Source organism: Mastomys coucha, unplaced genomic scaffold, assembly GCF_008632895.1.
Source record: "Mastomys coucha isolate ucsf_1 unplaced genomic scaffold, UCSF_Mcou_1 pScaffold21, whole genome shotgun sequence".
In the NCBI taxonomy this organism is placed as follows: Eukaryota; Metazoa; Chordata; class Mammalia; order Rodentia; family Muridae; genus Mastomys; species Mastomys coucha.
This window is the reverse complement of record NW_022196904.1, coordinates 124,700,890-124,716,347: the sequence shown is the minus strand read 5'-3', so window position 1 is coordinate 124,716,347 and position 15,458 is coordinate 124,700,890. Positions and strand designations below refer to the sequence as shown.

At 49.3% G+C, this 15,458-nt stretch overlaps 1 protein-coding gene across 4 annotated transcripts in view; it reads right to left on the bottom strand.

The window, feature by feature from the left end:
- Ptpre (protein tyrosine phosphatase receptor type E) overlaps positions 1-13,459 on the bottom strand; it is a 151,085-nt gene extending 137,626 nt beyond the window's left edge. For 2 of the 4 annotated variants that reach the window (XM_031388640.1, XM_031388641.1), the window contains exon 1: positions 12,941-13,251. In XM_031388640.1, coding sequence (XP_031244500.1) covers positions 12,941-12,993 — 53 coding nt within the window. In that variant the 5' untranslated portion in view covers positions 12,994-13,251. Of the gene's footprint in view, positions 1-12,940 lie in introns of all 4 variants that reach the window. The other 2 variants (XM_031388643.1, XM_031388645.1) reach the window with 2 other exon arrangements.
- Positions 13,460-15,458: the final 1,999 nt, after the last annotated feature.

The following is a 15,458-nucleotide window of genomic DNA, read 5'->3' as shown; positions in this document are numbered from 1 at the left end:
CCCCATGGTTCTTAGGTGAACAAGACTGAAGGAGAACACGGCAAAGGTTTATGAGACTGCTCCATCACTCAGCTGCCTGGCACACCACTATCAGTGAGCTCAGTCCTGCAAAACTTCAGTTGTTTGTTTGTTTGTTTGTTTTTCCAAAGAGTACCCTTGAAGTTGGACCTGCCACACCACAGACAGTGTGCCTGGCTGGCTCTTTCAGCTGCTTCCCTTCACTGCTTTCTTGACGAGGGAAAGGAGCACAGACAGATAGCACGTTGGGATTGCCCACAGTGAACATCTCTCTGGGTTCAGTAGCTGTGCCCTCTTATCCTCCTGACTCCCCTCCTGTCCTCCTCTACAGTGAAAGAGCCTGACCTCATTCTTGCAACCCTGCAAAAGCCCCCAGAGTTCTAGCCCTGGTCATGTGTTGAGATTCCCATGGGAGCTTGGTAAAACCTTCAACTTCCCATCCTTCCTATGAAAATCCACAGCGAGTGCCGGGGGACCGGGAAACACCCTGGAGACTCTACTGAACAACTCAACAGCCTCTTTCAGTCTGAATTTTTTTAAATGACATGAAACCATAGGTAAAATAAGCAGAACTCAGTATACAGATGCTCCTTTGGCAATGTACAGACGGAGGATGGGTACAGTCCTCTGGCCACATTGTCATCTCCAGAGACCTCACTCTGAGTTCAGCTCCCCCAGGTCTGAGGGCCGTCCCCTATGCTCTCCCCACTGTATCGATGAACCACACCACCCGAGGAGAATGCAGACTGTGGGGTGTCCTGAGAGAGCCATCTGTCATTCACTCTCACTTCTATGGGTTTGAGTGTAGCCCCTGAAGGTTCACCTGCCAGTGGGTAAAGCACATAGTTTGGATGGGGCTCATTCCATCCCTGACCGCAAGGAGGACATGTGAGCTCAAGCCAAGGAAAATATCAGTTAGCCCTGCACATAGATGAAAATTTGAAGAGGGCTCATCGTCCCAGCCTGGCCTTTCAGAGCAAGGAGCCTCTTACTGGGGTTAGTCTAGATTCCATTGTACATTGACTTTCTATTGGGATATGCTGTCTCCTTCTACAGGGAGGTCTGGGTGGGAGGCTGCTGGAGACCACTGTGACACCAAGGACTGAGGTGAGAGGCCACAGGGCCTGGATGGCCCTATGTGGGCTTGGGCCCTGCTGTTTCTGAACTCTCAGATTCCTCAGCCAGTGAGTGAGCCTGATCCTGACCTGGAAGGAACTTGGCCACATTTTACCTCTCACCGGCTTTGGCACTCTTACATAAAGCTGGTGATAGACTCTAGTTCTAAATAGCTAGATGAGACTGTGGGCAAACCTCTCATAAAATTGGTCAGTTGCCTGAAGAGGCTTGTGCCTAAGTGTGCTTCTCATTATGTTAGGACATCTGTGGAAGGTGAGTGAGGACCAGAAGGGCAACTGTCTTCCCTTTTCTATTTGAAGGCAACACCTTTCTGGGCTGGTTCTTCCATGTGTGATGTGAGTTCTAATACAAGAGTACAAAGGAGCCCACATGCTACCAGCAGTTGAGGTGACATCATACACACACCTGCTGAGGCTGAGGCCCAGGGGAGAAGGCAGCTGCCTGCTATTCTCAGGATAGATCTCCCCAGGAGGCACTTCATGCTGGTCCTCACTTAGCCAGACTTGGGGTTCGCTTCTTGCTCCCCAAATTATAGTCTGGGTAGGGCAGAGGGAGATACTTGCTCATGTGGACAGTCACAACTCTACCAGGTCTCTGGGAATCTGGCTTTGAGGATGAAGAACAGAACCGACAGATTGAATCTTAAGTGAGACCCCAGCAGAGATTCCACTCAGAGGCAGAACACTCAAGCCCAGGGTCTCTCTTTCCAGTGGGTCTTGGCCCTCTTCTCAGGGAGTTTCTAGCTCTAACCATTGCATCCTAACTTAGATACTAGAAACTAGTCACTCCATTGCCAATATACCCTCTAAGCCCATTACAGTTGAACAGTCAAACCTTCTAGTGATGAGTTCAGAGCAGTTGCCCTGGCATGGCCACCCTCTTCACCTTCCAGGTTAAAAAGCCAATTAGTAAATTGAGCCTGCCCACTCCAGCTTCCAAGACCCCAAGCCACAAGGAAAGGACGCCACATTTCAGCAGCTATCAATCCCTGTTACCCTGCAAATGGAAAAGAAGCTGAGGCTAGGCAAAGCAGCCAGGATCCATCTCATTGATCTCTGCCCAGCACAACCCTATCCATTCAGGGTGTGCATTTGAATAAAACAAATAATAAATCATTTGCCAAACAAAGTACACCGTGCTTGAGACGCATACGCAGGCTGCTGTTGAGACTCCTCCTGGAGACAATATGCTCCAGGAAAAAAATTCCCCCGGGGAACAGGCTGAGCATCACTTAGGCGGAACAGAGCAGATAGAGGGTGGATACAGAGCACAAGGCTCCAGGGTCTCACCTTCAGGTCCTGCTCAAGGGTGGACCTCAGCTTTCCTCAGTTGGACACAGGTTAGGCCTCATTTTCTTCTTTTTCTTTTTGTTTTTGTTTTTTCGAGACAGCGAAGCCCTGGCTGTCCTGGAACTCACTCTGTAGACAAGGTTGTCCTCGAACTCAGAAATCCACCTGCCTCTGCCTCCCAAGTACCGAGATTGAAGGTCTGTGCCACCACTGCCCGGCTGGGCCTCATTTTCTATGGACCAGCATCATGAACAGTGCTTCAGGTTCAGGAAGCAGGGGATGAGGGATCAGTCTACCCAGCTCAGAATGGGAGGCAGGCATTGAATTCCTGATCACTGACATGTGCCGGGGGGGTCTCAGGTAAGACTTATTTTTCTTAAGTGTCTCTGGTGCCCCATCTCTAAATAGGAAGACGAAGCACACTGCATCCTAGGCAGAGGGAGGCCGGAGACGACTTCAGCTGTTGGCAAACAGAAAGATTCATACAGAAAGATCTATTTCTGGTGACATTAAAATACACGAGGAAAGTCACTGAGAAAATAGCTAGAGAGTAATGTCTCTTTTTTCTCCTTTTATTTGGTAATGATGCCTTTTCGGGATGGCTTCATTAACATGCAATGAATTCAAACTCATATGCACAGGTGCCGGGCTAGGTCTGTGTTTCAGACCTGGAGATTGCCCTGTGTGGATGGGTAGGTACCTAGGTCAGGATGGGCTGGGAGAGCAAGGACTGAAGAAGAGCCTAGAGGCATCGGTGCTGACCACCATGACTTTGGACAAGGGGACTTCAGACAGCTCCCTGTCTCCTGTGCCTGCATTTATCTCTTCGGTCAGCTCTTGGGAAATGTACATTCATGCTCGTTCATTCCACAGGCCAAAAACCTCTTCCCGTGGGTGCCTTCCTTCTCCTGCTGCAATTGTGTCTCTTTTCCATGTCCTGCAAGGTGAGAGCAGCCAGGGTGTTGTGAGTGCTGTGACGCCCTCCTCCCTCACGCTTTTCCTGGAGATCTCATTCCTACCTCTGCACAAATTTCCTCCAGTTTCAAAGGAAACTTAAAATGTGGGCTCCTGGATAGGCTAAGGTTCTTTGGATGAAAGTCATGATTGCTAGGGCAAAGAAAAATTTCAGGATTGTCCTCCAGAGAGGTCAAAGTTCACCATGAGAAATTTTATGGGCCTATTCACAGCAGCTTGGCTTGTGGAAGCAGGCAGACACCCTGACTCTGAGAAGCCTAGGTCTCTCTGATAGGACAGGTTTTTCTGAATCTTAAGATGAACAGGTTAGCCCAGAGAGGCTCTTTAAGGGCTCTTTGCTTCTGGTGAACAGACATAATCCCCACCTAGGAGAGTCAAGTGCTTGTACTGCACACCCCACATCCCACAACCTGGCCTCATCCTCGGCCTTTGAGCCAGCATCAACTCCAGGAATGCCTGGTCTCCCTAGCCAGAACCTCTAGGCCTTGCTTCTTAGGGTACCTATGACTGGTGTCATGACCTAGCCTGCAGGCTCAGTCTCCCTAAGCTAACCTCTGCTCAGGGTCACACCTGGAGCCCTCAGCTCTTTCCTTAGTCTCCAGCCACATTACAAACAGAAGCTGACACACTCAGCTTTTAAAAACCATGCGTGGCAAGTGCTTTACTTACTGAGTTATCCTCCTAGCCCCAAATTCCCAGGTTTCATGACAGGGGAGGGATCACTTAAGACTCTCACACCTATGAAAAGTAGTCCGCTAACACGTGTATTCTACAGAAGGAACTGCCAGCATGCTTCAGAATCTCCAAGGGAGGCACTGGTCCCTCAGTCAGGTCCAGACTTGGCTGGTGTCCCTGTGATTGCTGAGCCCCAAAGCACTGTCTTTTCCTATTCCGCTCTGACCGTGCTCCAGCTAGCCGCATCTAGACACCTGCCGTTCTCCAGGCAGGAGAGGCCACTTCCTGCTGAAAGGCAAGCTCATAGAAGCCTCTCTGTCTGAAATACGTCAGTTCTGTTGGCTGCCAAGAAAACATTCACACCCAAGCCTGCCCTCCTCCATGAAACCCTTCCAGTTCTCCATAAGCCCATCCCACCTGTTCTGCCCCGGGATCATCCCCCCCCCCCATGCCTCTCTTGGGGCGGTATCTTCCTTATCCCAGAGGACCTGGGACATCCATAGGACAGTCACTGTCATAAATGCAGTGCTAAGCATGCTGTGTGTATGGTGTAAGTACTCAAAGATTTAAGCATTCCGTTTGCCTCTTCTTACAGACCATCAAACACTGCTAGAATTTTGGGAGAAAACTCAGAAAGAGCCTTTGAAATATTTCTAGATTGCTAAGAATAGCCCTAACTCCCCTCAGCACCGTACAAAATTATTAAATTTCTGATTCTTGCACTTTTATATCGTATTTGAGCCCAAGTTGGAATTTTGCTTTAGAAAAGACTGTTTAAATGAGTAGGCCGATGACATCACCCACAGAGGACTGCTATGTTAAAGCCTGCTATGTGGGCAAAATGAAATGTATTGAATTACTGATGCGCTTGATCAAGAGCCACTAGGAGCTCAGGCAACAAAGAACGCTAAGTCAACAGTGGCTGGAAGTTAAGGGCAGAGTGACTGGCTGTGTCAGAGCACCCCCATCTCGCACTTAAGTGTCTTCTGTTTGTGTAGGCTGCTTTTAGGTCCCCGGAAACCACTTGAGGAGGAAAGCAGTCAGGAACAAGGATTGCATCCATTTGTAACAATGCAGGATCATGTGACTAGAGACCGGGAGGGTTTTTTTTTGTTGTTGTTTTATCAGTGAATGGCAAAGTACAAGGAGGACTATGGAGGAGTTTTATCTACAAAGCTAAATATTTTATGCTCTTTGAGAGAACACTTGCAAGCTTTGTGTTCATTAAAGGAAGTACCCTACAGCAACGATTTGCTGGCCCAGACTCAGTGTCTGTACACCCTTGGATGCAGCAGAAAGGCTATACCTTCTGGCTGCTTATTAAATCAAACCGACTGCCTCCCCTGTAACTGGGAGAGAGCTTCTACGTCAGAGGACTAAGGTGTTTGGGTCTGGATTCTATAGCTGATGCAACCATATGCCACCATGCTTTCTAGAACGGACTCAGGCATGGCCTTCGTTCCTATCTTCTGCTCAGGTGTGCCCAAGATAAAAGACTCTGCACTCCCTCTGAAAGAGCAAGTGCAGGAATGAGAAACAGCAGCTTGGTCTCTGCGAGTCTAGCTCACTCCTTCATTGCCTAGAACAACTGCTTCCCTCTTTTCCTTTCTCCTCTCTCCGCCCCTTCTCTCTCCTCCTTGTTTGTAGAAGATCAGGTTGAAGGGAAACTGGGACAAAGGGAGAAAGACTGGAGAGAAAGCTTGGACAAGAAGTGCTCTCAGCAGGGCTTGTTCCCTGAGGGGGGTCCCCTTGGGTCTCTAAGGGGCCGGAAAGCAGTCTAGGACATTCTGTAGAAGGAAGTGCTTTATCCATGAAGGAAGCTAGAGGCTTTCCCACTTATAATGACCCATCCCTTCTCTCCTCAAAACAACTAGCCCATGATCCACAGTATGTTCTAGAACACATGACTGATATGGAACTGTTAACAATGGTTCTCAACATGTGCATTTGACCCCTTTGGGGATCAAATGACCCTTTCACAGAGATATTACCTAATGCTACTGAAAAACACAGGTATTTACATTAAAACTCCCAAGCTGTGAAGTAGCAATGAAAATGAGTTTATAGTCGGAGGTCACCACAACATAAGGAGCTATATTTAAAGGTCACAGCATTGGGAAGGTTGAGAAGCACTGGACTAGGACAAGGCCAGCTGTAGGAAATTATGCCATGAGAAAATGGCCTGCTGGTATCCTCAAAGCCTGATTAGAGCCCCTGGCCATGTCTGCCTCCATGTGCCCTTCTCTACCCACAGGGAAGCGGGTTGCCTCCAAGACTCAAAGATCAGCATCTCTGGAGGAGATTCAGCCCTCGCTATGGATGGAAATCCCAATAGCAGAACTAAATAAAAGCTGGTTCCCATGATGGGAATTTCAGATAGGCGGGTGGAGGTAAGGAGGGAGGACTCCAGGCAAGGCATCAAATCCTGCAGGTGGGTGTCCAGCTTTGAGGTTGGCCTCTTTGAGCTGGAGAAGAAAGGAAGGTCAAAGCTAGCAGAGTTTCACAAGATACCCATGGCAGATAGAGCTCTCCACTTCCAGCCCCCACAGAGGGGGCATCATGCTCTCGGGACAGCACTCAGGCTTGTTGGCCTTGAGTCAAGGTCAGAGCCTTGCATACAGAGAGCAAGCAGCCCTCAGAACAAACTGTTTAGAGGTTGGCTGGGGAGGCACAGCCTGGAAACTCCAGGTCCTTGAAGTGGGAGACAAAATAAAATGACACATTCTAAAGACCGCTTGTCATAATACACTGCAATCAAGCATCTATCCAAACAAGAATCCAGAAAGCTAGTAGAAGAAAAAAAAATGGAACTAATTTTCTTCTCAGTATAAATGGTGACTAATGTCCAGCTGGAAGTATCCAAATAGATCCAAGTCCTAACAAAAATTATATCTGTTTCTTGACTAGAAACCCAGCACCTGCCCCAAGGACATCGTGACAGAGACTTGGACACTCAAGCGCTTGGTTCAAGTGAGGAGGTCCCTGAATGATCTGCAAGCATAAGCCAAGTCTTTGCTCTTTGTCCCCTCCACTGCACCAGAACTTTCGTATCTAGGTACATCTCCTGTTCTAAAGACTGGAATCCCTGGGCAGTAGCTGCTTGCCGTATGAGTATATCAGATCTCTAGCACCCATGTACAAAGCCAAGTGTGGTGGCATGCACCTGTAACCCAAACACAAGGGAATCCTTGGGTCTCACTAGCCCATCAATCTAGACAAAACAATGAGCTCCAGGCCAGTGAGAGGCCCTGGATCAATAAACAACAAGAAGAGAGCTGGAGAGATGGCTCAGTGGCTCAGAGCACTTACTGCTCCTGTAGAAACCTGGGTTCAGTTCCCAGTACTCATTTGGCAACTTACAACCACCTTTAACTCCGCTTCCAGAGGATCTGACTCTAGTGGGCACAAGGCAAGTATACAGTACACACACAACAAGCATGTGGGTAAAATACTCATACACATAATATAATACAAATATCTTTTTAAAAGAAGATGGAGGAACAACGCCAGACATCTTCGAACCTCTGACAAGGGCATATGTGGGTAAGTATTCCTGTGAGTTTGCACACACACACACAGAGGAGGGGTGGGAGAGAAAGAGACTGGGTAGAAGTATCACACCTGCTCAGGGTCATACTGGAGGACCACATCCTTCTGACACCATCATTCCACCTCAAAGTGTTTGCCCAGAGCCCCAGTTTGTGCCATCTCCCTTAGCAAACAAAGACCTGCCTGTTCTATTGGTGGCTCTGTTCCAGGCAGGGTGGCATGGCTGAAGAGCCTTCTGCGCTAGGCCTCCTACACCGTTCCTGCATAGACTCCCACTCCACTGCCTCTGCTCCCTTTGCCCATGCATTCTTTCTCTTCACACCCCAGACATCCTGAGTCTTGAGTACCCTGTAATAGTCTGGCCATCCCTGAGCAGATGCAGAATCACACATCTGCTGCAGGAGCTTGTGGCCAAACTGTTATCCCCACCCTGGATCATCTAAGGGATCACAGTCTGTGCTGCCCACACTGAGACCAGAGGCCCAAACAATCTCTCCAATCAATACTCCACTCTTCACCCCAGTCTACTGACACCCAAATATCTGTCTACAGGCCAGCACAGCTAAGGACCGATTTTTAATTGTTTCCTTCCTCTTGATGGAGTTTCTGTTTGCAGAGAGAAAAAAGAAGACTCCCTATTGTTATCAATACTTAATACCAATTCTATTTTAAAATAGGTGACCAGTCTTTAAAACTACTTTATATGGCCTCTCCTTCTTTGGGAATCAATATAAAAGGATATGTTAATTTGTTTTTCTGAATTACGTGGTTAAGTTTTTTTTTTTTATTTCATAAGCTTCACCAAACCCTTTGAAGTATTTATTTATGTAGCTGAAAGAAAGAAACCCATATTTCTGGCAGAGAGCCAGACCAGTGAGTACGGAGGCTGTGAACCACATCAAAAGTCCCTGTGTGGCACACCTGGATGGGGTGGACCCCAACAGGTGAGAGTTGTGAAACAGCAATAGGACCTGAGAAAAGAAAAAGGGGGCTAGGTGGGTAATTCCCAAAGGAGGACCATCCACCCTGAATCCAGCATCAGCCCCCACCACCTGCCTCTCCTGGAGAATTAGAAACATCACATATTCCTATCACCTTAGGTGTGTGGTATATACATCCCAGCCATCTGGAGGGCAGGTGCAATCTAATCAGAGGTCCCAGAGCAGTGGTTCTCAACCTTCCTAATGCTGTGACCTTCTTCTACAGTTCCTCATATTGTGGTGACTGCCTACTATAAAATTATTCTGTTGCTACTTTATAACTATAGTTTTGCTACTGTTATGAATTGTAATGTATGTGTCTGGTATGCAGGATATCTGATATACAACTCTAAAGGGGTCAAAACCCACAGGTTGAGAACCACTGCCCTAGCACCGAGAGAGGTTCAGAGATGTTCCTGAGCTGCCCTATTCTCTGGAGGAGAACAGTTAAGCCCAGAGCGTTTGGGAGCCATCAACAGCTTCATTGTTTTATGTTATGGTTGCAAGGCTGACCTTATGCTTCCATTTCGAGTGCTCCCTTCTGGGCTACACGGCCTATTGGTGCTACAGTTGCCTCGTTTCTGCCTGGCTTCACACCCAGCCTAGCTTAATCCAGGCCAGAAGCCCAGGTTAATGTCCACAGTAAGCTGTAGTTTTGCCTCACAGATCACTAACATCAGAGTCAGTGGTACATGATGGGGAATGAATTCACTCCTGGTGCACTATAAGTGAAAGCACTATGAGATTGAATAGCTAAGTTATGCAAAATTTACATACTCATTCAGCTCATTGTGAAAAAAAATTAAAGTTGCCTAATACGCCACGTCATATTGATCCCAACTATTCTTTCAGGTTGCACACAAAGAAAGACTCTATGCACTAGCATGATTTTGCTCACTTGCTGAACAACCTTAAGAATAATTTCTCAGATACCATCTACCTTTCTAGAAACAGTATCTGTTGTTGACATGACTCACTAAATACGCTAGGCTATCAAACCCAGCAAGTCCCAGAGACGCACCTATTTCTGCTTCCTCAGAGCTGGGATTGCAAATGTGCAGCACCACACCTGGCATGTTTTATGTAAGCTCTTGGTCTCGAACTTGGGTCCTTTTGCTTATAAGGCAAACACTCACTGAGCCATCTCCCTGGTTCTATGTTGGTTTTTACCATGAATGATGCATACAGCATTAGGTACTTTAGGAAACATACCCAGTTTCCTGGGTGTTGATCACATGGTTTCTAATGTATATGCATCCTCTGACCCCATCTCAGTAGACATATAAAGTACTGATGGTCAGTCCACTCCTGAGGAGTAAGCATCATTGTCTGAACTTATGTCATTTAAACAAGACCAGTGGCAGAATTCGAATCCAAGTCTAAACCCAAAGTCCAAGGTCTCAGAGACATACCCTTTCTGGTGGAAGAGCTGAGCTGTTAAAACAAATCACCTAAAACCCTAAGATAGACTTGAACAAGTACTTTAGAATAGGGCCAAATGTCCTTCCATAGAACCAAGAGGAAGAGGGATTTCTTTCTGGCAGAGGGTCCAGAGAGGTTTTAGGAAGGCTAAGTAAGTCACTTGACAAATTGAACTGGAGTCCGAACAGGCTCCATGTCTTATGATCTAGAGAGTTGGGGGCCTTCTGGGAGACCAGACCCCAGCACTATTTGCTAGGAAACAGCAAGACAACTATGACCTACATTACACAGGGCTTTCTCAAGTGACTCTTAGGGGCTGAGAGGCCTGACTCTCCTCTAACAGCCTCATTCCCTTCTGTTTTGGAGCAGAGCATCCCCAGGTGAGACCCAAACACCATAAACAAGAAAATGCATCAGCGAGGGAAAAGAACATGTGTAGTTCCTGTTCCCCTGCTCCCCCAAAACCCTCCTTCTGGGGGAGTCCTGTAGGGTCCCTTTGATTTAGCCTCCCCTTAAGAACTGTCCCTGTATCTCCTTTATGGTTTGTCTCCTCTTTCCATGATCCAGTGCACATCAATAGGCATCGCAACAGACATCATTGTTGCTTTCATTTTACAGTGAGCCATTAGTATTCTATGCCTCCATCTGAAGGCTTATAAAGTTTCTATGGAAAGCACAGAAACTCATTCACACAAACACACATGCTCCAGAGAGCCTTACACATAAGCACACATGCTCCAGAGAGCCTTACTTCATCACCGGCTTCTCCACCCAACAGCAGCCAGCAAGAGACTGCTTCCAAGCACTGAGCTCACAGTCCTGTCCTAACCTAAGCCCCCTGTTCAGCATCCCCTTTAGCAGCAGAAAGGAGGCTAGTGCATTCAGAGGGCAGAAGACAGCATTGGGAGAAGTTAGGTGAGTGTGTGGAGTGGGGGCAATGAAGGCACACCTGTGATTTGGGACATGTTAGGGGTGAGGTTGTTGCCCTAGAAGAAAATACCAGGTGCACTATGGAACATGCCTCAGCCTACAAATTTGACTCTGACCAGCAGGGACGGGATTTCAACAAATGTCTTCGGAGATGAAGCCATGACGACCAATGCGGGACAATCAGGCACAGAAGCACAATTTGACCTACTGAAATGGCTTCATCATGCCCCTTCCCATACTTCCCTGCACTTTCTCCGGGTCAAGAGATTTGCATGCAGGAATGCCTAGGGCTGAGGAGATCACTCCCAGGACAGAGTTTCAAGGGCAGAGTTTCAAGTCTCCCTCCAGGCTAACTCAGAAGGGTTAGGGTTGCTGACCCAGGAGCACTGCTGGGCCAAGTATGCCTCCGCAGCAGAGACAAATGAGTTTCCAGGCTGGGAACCAATGGCCGACTTTGTTCTAACCTTGTGACCAGGCTCCAGGAAGCATCCAAGGGCAACACCTCCCTTACTGAAACTTCAGGGCTGATTTGCCTGAGAGGTTCTGGATTATCAAATCCAGTTTGTCCAATGACCTGGCCTTTCAGTAAGACAAAGAGCTGCTACCAACTTCCAAACCAGAAAACTGTTGGGTTGTGTTGAGGGGTTGATGATGATCCACAGACAGCACTGATCTTAAGAAACTAGGACCTGGGCCCAAACCTGGCATTCAGGAGACAGAAACCTTCTCCCTGACAATGTGGACCCCACTTTTTACACAAACCAACACCTGGCCTTTCTTTTTTCCCAGGGCCTTGAACTTGCACTGAGAGACCTAGCCTGTTGTCCATGTCCTGAAAGCTGAGGGACCTTGGCAATCACCAGCAACCTAGTGTTTCATGCCCCCTTTGGCTTAGTCCCTGAGCTTTGGAAAACCATTCCCATCCTCATTCCCCAGCTCCTTAACTAGCATAGGTTTTTACATTGTAGGAAAATAAGCGCATAAACATCGTTGCGAAGGTGTCCAGGCACCTTGGGTCACAAGGCACTTAGGTGCAAGGGCATTACTGACTGGGCAGGAGACACAGTCATTTCTAGAACACATTGAGCACCCTTTGCTGGTCTTCCTTCAAACTGTCTGACACAGTCAAGGCTCCATTTTCTTTCTGTAGTTTCTGAGGTTCCAACACTTACAGAGTCATTGTAACTCAATATAAACCTGCAGACATCACACGCAAAACCTCTCTAGAACGATACTTCATGACTGGAAGGAATTTAGGTCAGGTCCAGTCCTTAGTCCTCAGGCTTGGCTCTACCTCATCACCCTGTGGGTCTCCAAGCCTTTCCCAGATGGTCCCAGGAAACACCAAGATAGGTACCGCAGGCCTTTGGCTCCAGGACCTCCTCAGGTTCCCCTAAGGACTGCAATTCCTGGCGTCAGACCTGAGCTACCTGCCAGGTTTCCCCACCTTGACCCAGAATCTCCAACTGACGCCTGCCTGGGAAGGCACTGGCCCTAAACCGGCCGCCAGCATCCCAGCAGCGCCCCCGCTGCACCGGGAGTTGGCGCAACTCGAGTCACTTTCTGGAAGAGCTCCAGTCTCAAGCCCTGCGTGCGCAGCCCCCAACACACTGGTTGGAACCCCCTTCCGTTTCCACTGCGTTCACACACGTCCCCAGGTTGCCGTCCTCTTCCCTCGGTCGCCACCCACAGACACACGCCCTCTGTGTAGCTGTTCACCGAGAGAGCTGCCTAGGTGGTAACCAAGTTCGGACCGCGCCTCGGGCAGGTAGCCGGGGTCGCTAGGTCTCCAGTCGCTAGCACCCTGTGCACTAGGAGGATGGCAAGGGCCTGGCTCGGACGAAGGTCCGGGACACGACCCATCCCTCCCTGGCAGTGGCCCAGGATATCCCGGGTCTGCTCAACGTGCACGGGAGCACGGCCACCTCCGGACGTACTGCCACCCGCCCTCACCGCGCCACTCACCTCCCAGGGACCGGTGCTGTCGCGCCGATCGCTCCGCCGCGGCGACTCTGCATCTCCCGGGCGCCCGCCCGCCTCACTCCGCTCCGGGGCGCCCGCTGTCCCCGCCGGCGCGAGGGAGGGTCTTGGGGTCGCGCGTGGGCAGTGAGGTACCTGCGCCGCCGGTGACTTCTCCCGAAGCCCGCAGCCCGCAGCCCGTAGCCGGTAGCCCGTAGCCGGCAGCCCGCAGCTGGCAGCCGGTAGCCCTCAGCCCTACAGGAGAGCAGAAAATCTGTCTGGCCCGGTCAGGCCGCCTCCAGCACTGGGCTAGGGCTCCGGCTCGGGCTCCCGGCTCCAGCTCCGCGGCGGGGGCGGGGCCGTGGGGCTGCGAGGGGCGACGGCGACGCCTGGTGCCTGACTCTGGGAGCGCACCGCGGGCGCCCATCCTCCTGGAGTTTTGGCCTTTACACTGGGAGGATGCAGGCACAAGCCCTCTCTGGGGAGCCCCTCTCCTGGCACTCTGATTGGACACTGTATCAGGGACGGTCCTGAAAAGTGATGACACTCAGACAAGTCATAAAGAAAACTCAACATCCCTCCTATTCAGTCTTAGCCCTGGACACCGCAAAGTAGTGTGGCACTTTAGGTTTCACAACTGGCAAAGCAGGGCTGGGACCCGTGGTAACAGCCCTGCTTCAGAGAAGTTGCCTGAGCTGAGAAATGTCCTAGACACTCCCTTCCAGAAAAGGAGTGTGCGGGCGCCCCAGGGTGGGCGCCGTAGGGTATACAATTAGTGAGAAATGTCTGGCAAAATTAAACACACATGGAGTGGAGCACAGTATAGGGACCAGATCTGCTGCTCTGGGACTTACTTCATAGTGGTTTAGTTTGGACTATAAACGAAGTCCAGCTTGACACAACCTAGAATTGAGACTCAAGGGGAAATAATCTAGATCAGGTTGGGTTTCAGGCATGCCCATTGGGGGTTGTTTGGATTGTTAATGGATAAAGGGAATCTCATTCCACTGTGGGCAGCACCATTCCCTAAGACAGGGGTCCTGAACAGTGAGAGAAAGCTAGATGACATTGGGCAAGCAAGCGAGGGTGTGTTTAATCTATTTGCTCTTGACTTTGAGGTGATGTTCGAAGTTTCCTTTTGGACTTCCCTGAAATAGCGAACTGTAACTTGGAGTTGTAAGTCTAAGAAATCCTCTCTTCCAGAATTTACTCTTCCCCCATCCCCCAGATATTATTTTTTTCTCAGCAACAGAAATAAAACTAGAACAAGGACATCCTGACTGGAAGGCAGAAGGCACAACAAAGCCATGGTGTTTTGGTTCTTGGTTCTGAACCTGTTTGGGTGGGCCAGGGCATAGCCTCATGACAATGCTGTTTCTGTGTTAGGGACCTTGCTTGTAGAGCTTATAAATGAAGGAGGGAATAAGTAAATGAATGGCACGAAAGAGGCATGTATAGGACGTAACCTCACTCTGCGTTTTACTGCTGTTAGAGTTGCAGAGCCAAGCTGACTTACAAGACGACGGTTTCAAAGAGGCATCAGTCACTCTTAAGTCAACTGGGGCCTGTATTGGACAGAGCTGTAGACTGGAAGCCTGAAGAGCTGTGACCCTCCAGAGTACTAAGAATGTTCCTCCTTGCCCACCATTCCAGGACCCAAGCTCAGTCTTCCTTCTCTGCCCCCCTACACCTCTGTCTCTGAAGATCTGAATTGGGTCTTCTTCTTCCTTTCCTGCCTCACTCACCCCTGCTCCTGGGGGCTTCTCCAGAGCTGTAACACCTTCTTGTGCACATCATTCAGAAGCATGTAGCCTTCCAGACACCTGCAAGCTCAGTTCTTCCGGCACCTGCTACCAGTTCAGCTCCAGTTCTTGTTTTCTGGGCCTTGACTCTGCCTCTGAGCATCTTGAATGCAGTCCCTTCTCTTCCTCGCTGTGCTTGTCTCTCCTGTGTCAGCACTGTCCTCTGACATCGGACCCCCTGAGTAAACCTGACTGCAGTGATGCCGTGCCCAACTTCCCCAGTGACTCTAGAACCCTTGCGTATCTAATGCAGTCATGGTTCCTCTTTCTCAGTGCTTGAGAAAAGCTGCTTCCAGCCTAGGCCCCTCCTCCTTTGCTACCTTCCTATCAATCGTCTTCCCAATGCCCTAACACCCCTCTTCTCTCTTGGTGCCCTCATCACCGACATCACTGACTGAGTCAGGTTGTTTTGTTGTTGTTATTTTGAGACAGGGTGTCTTAGTTAGGCTTTCCATTGCTGTGAACGGAAACACGACCAAGGCAACTCTTATAAGGGGCAACATTTAATTAGAGCTAGCTTACAGGTTGAGAGGTTCAATCCATTATCATCAAGGCAGGGATCATGGCAGCGTCCAGGCAGGCATGGCTCTGGAGAAGGAGCTGGGAGTTCTACATCTTGTTCTGAGGGCAGGCAGAAGACTGGCAAAGTCCACTGTCTTAGTTAAGGTTTTGCTGCTATGAATAGACATCATGACCAAGGCAATTCTTATAAAGGACAGCAT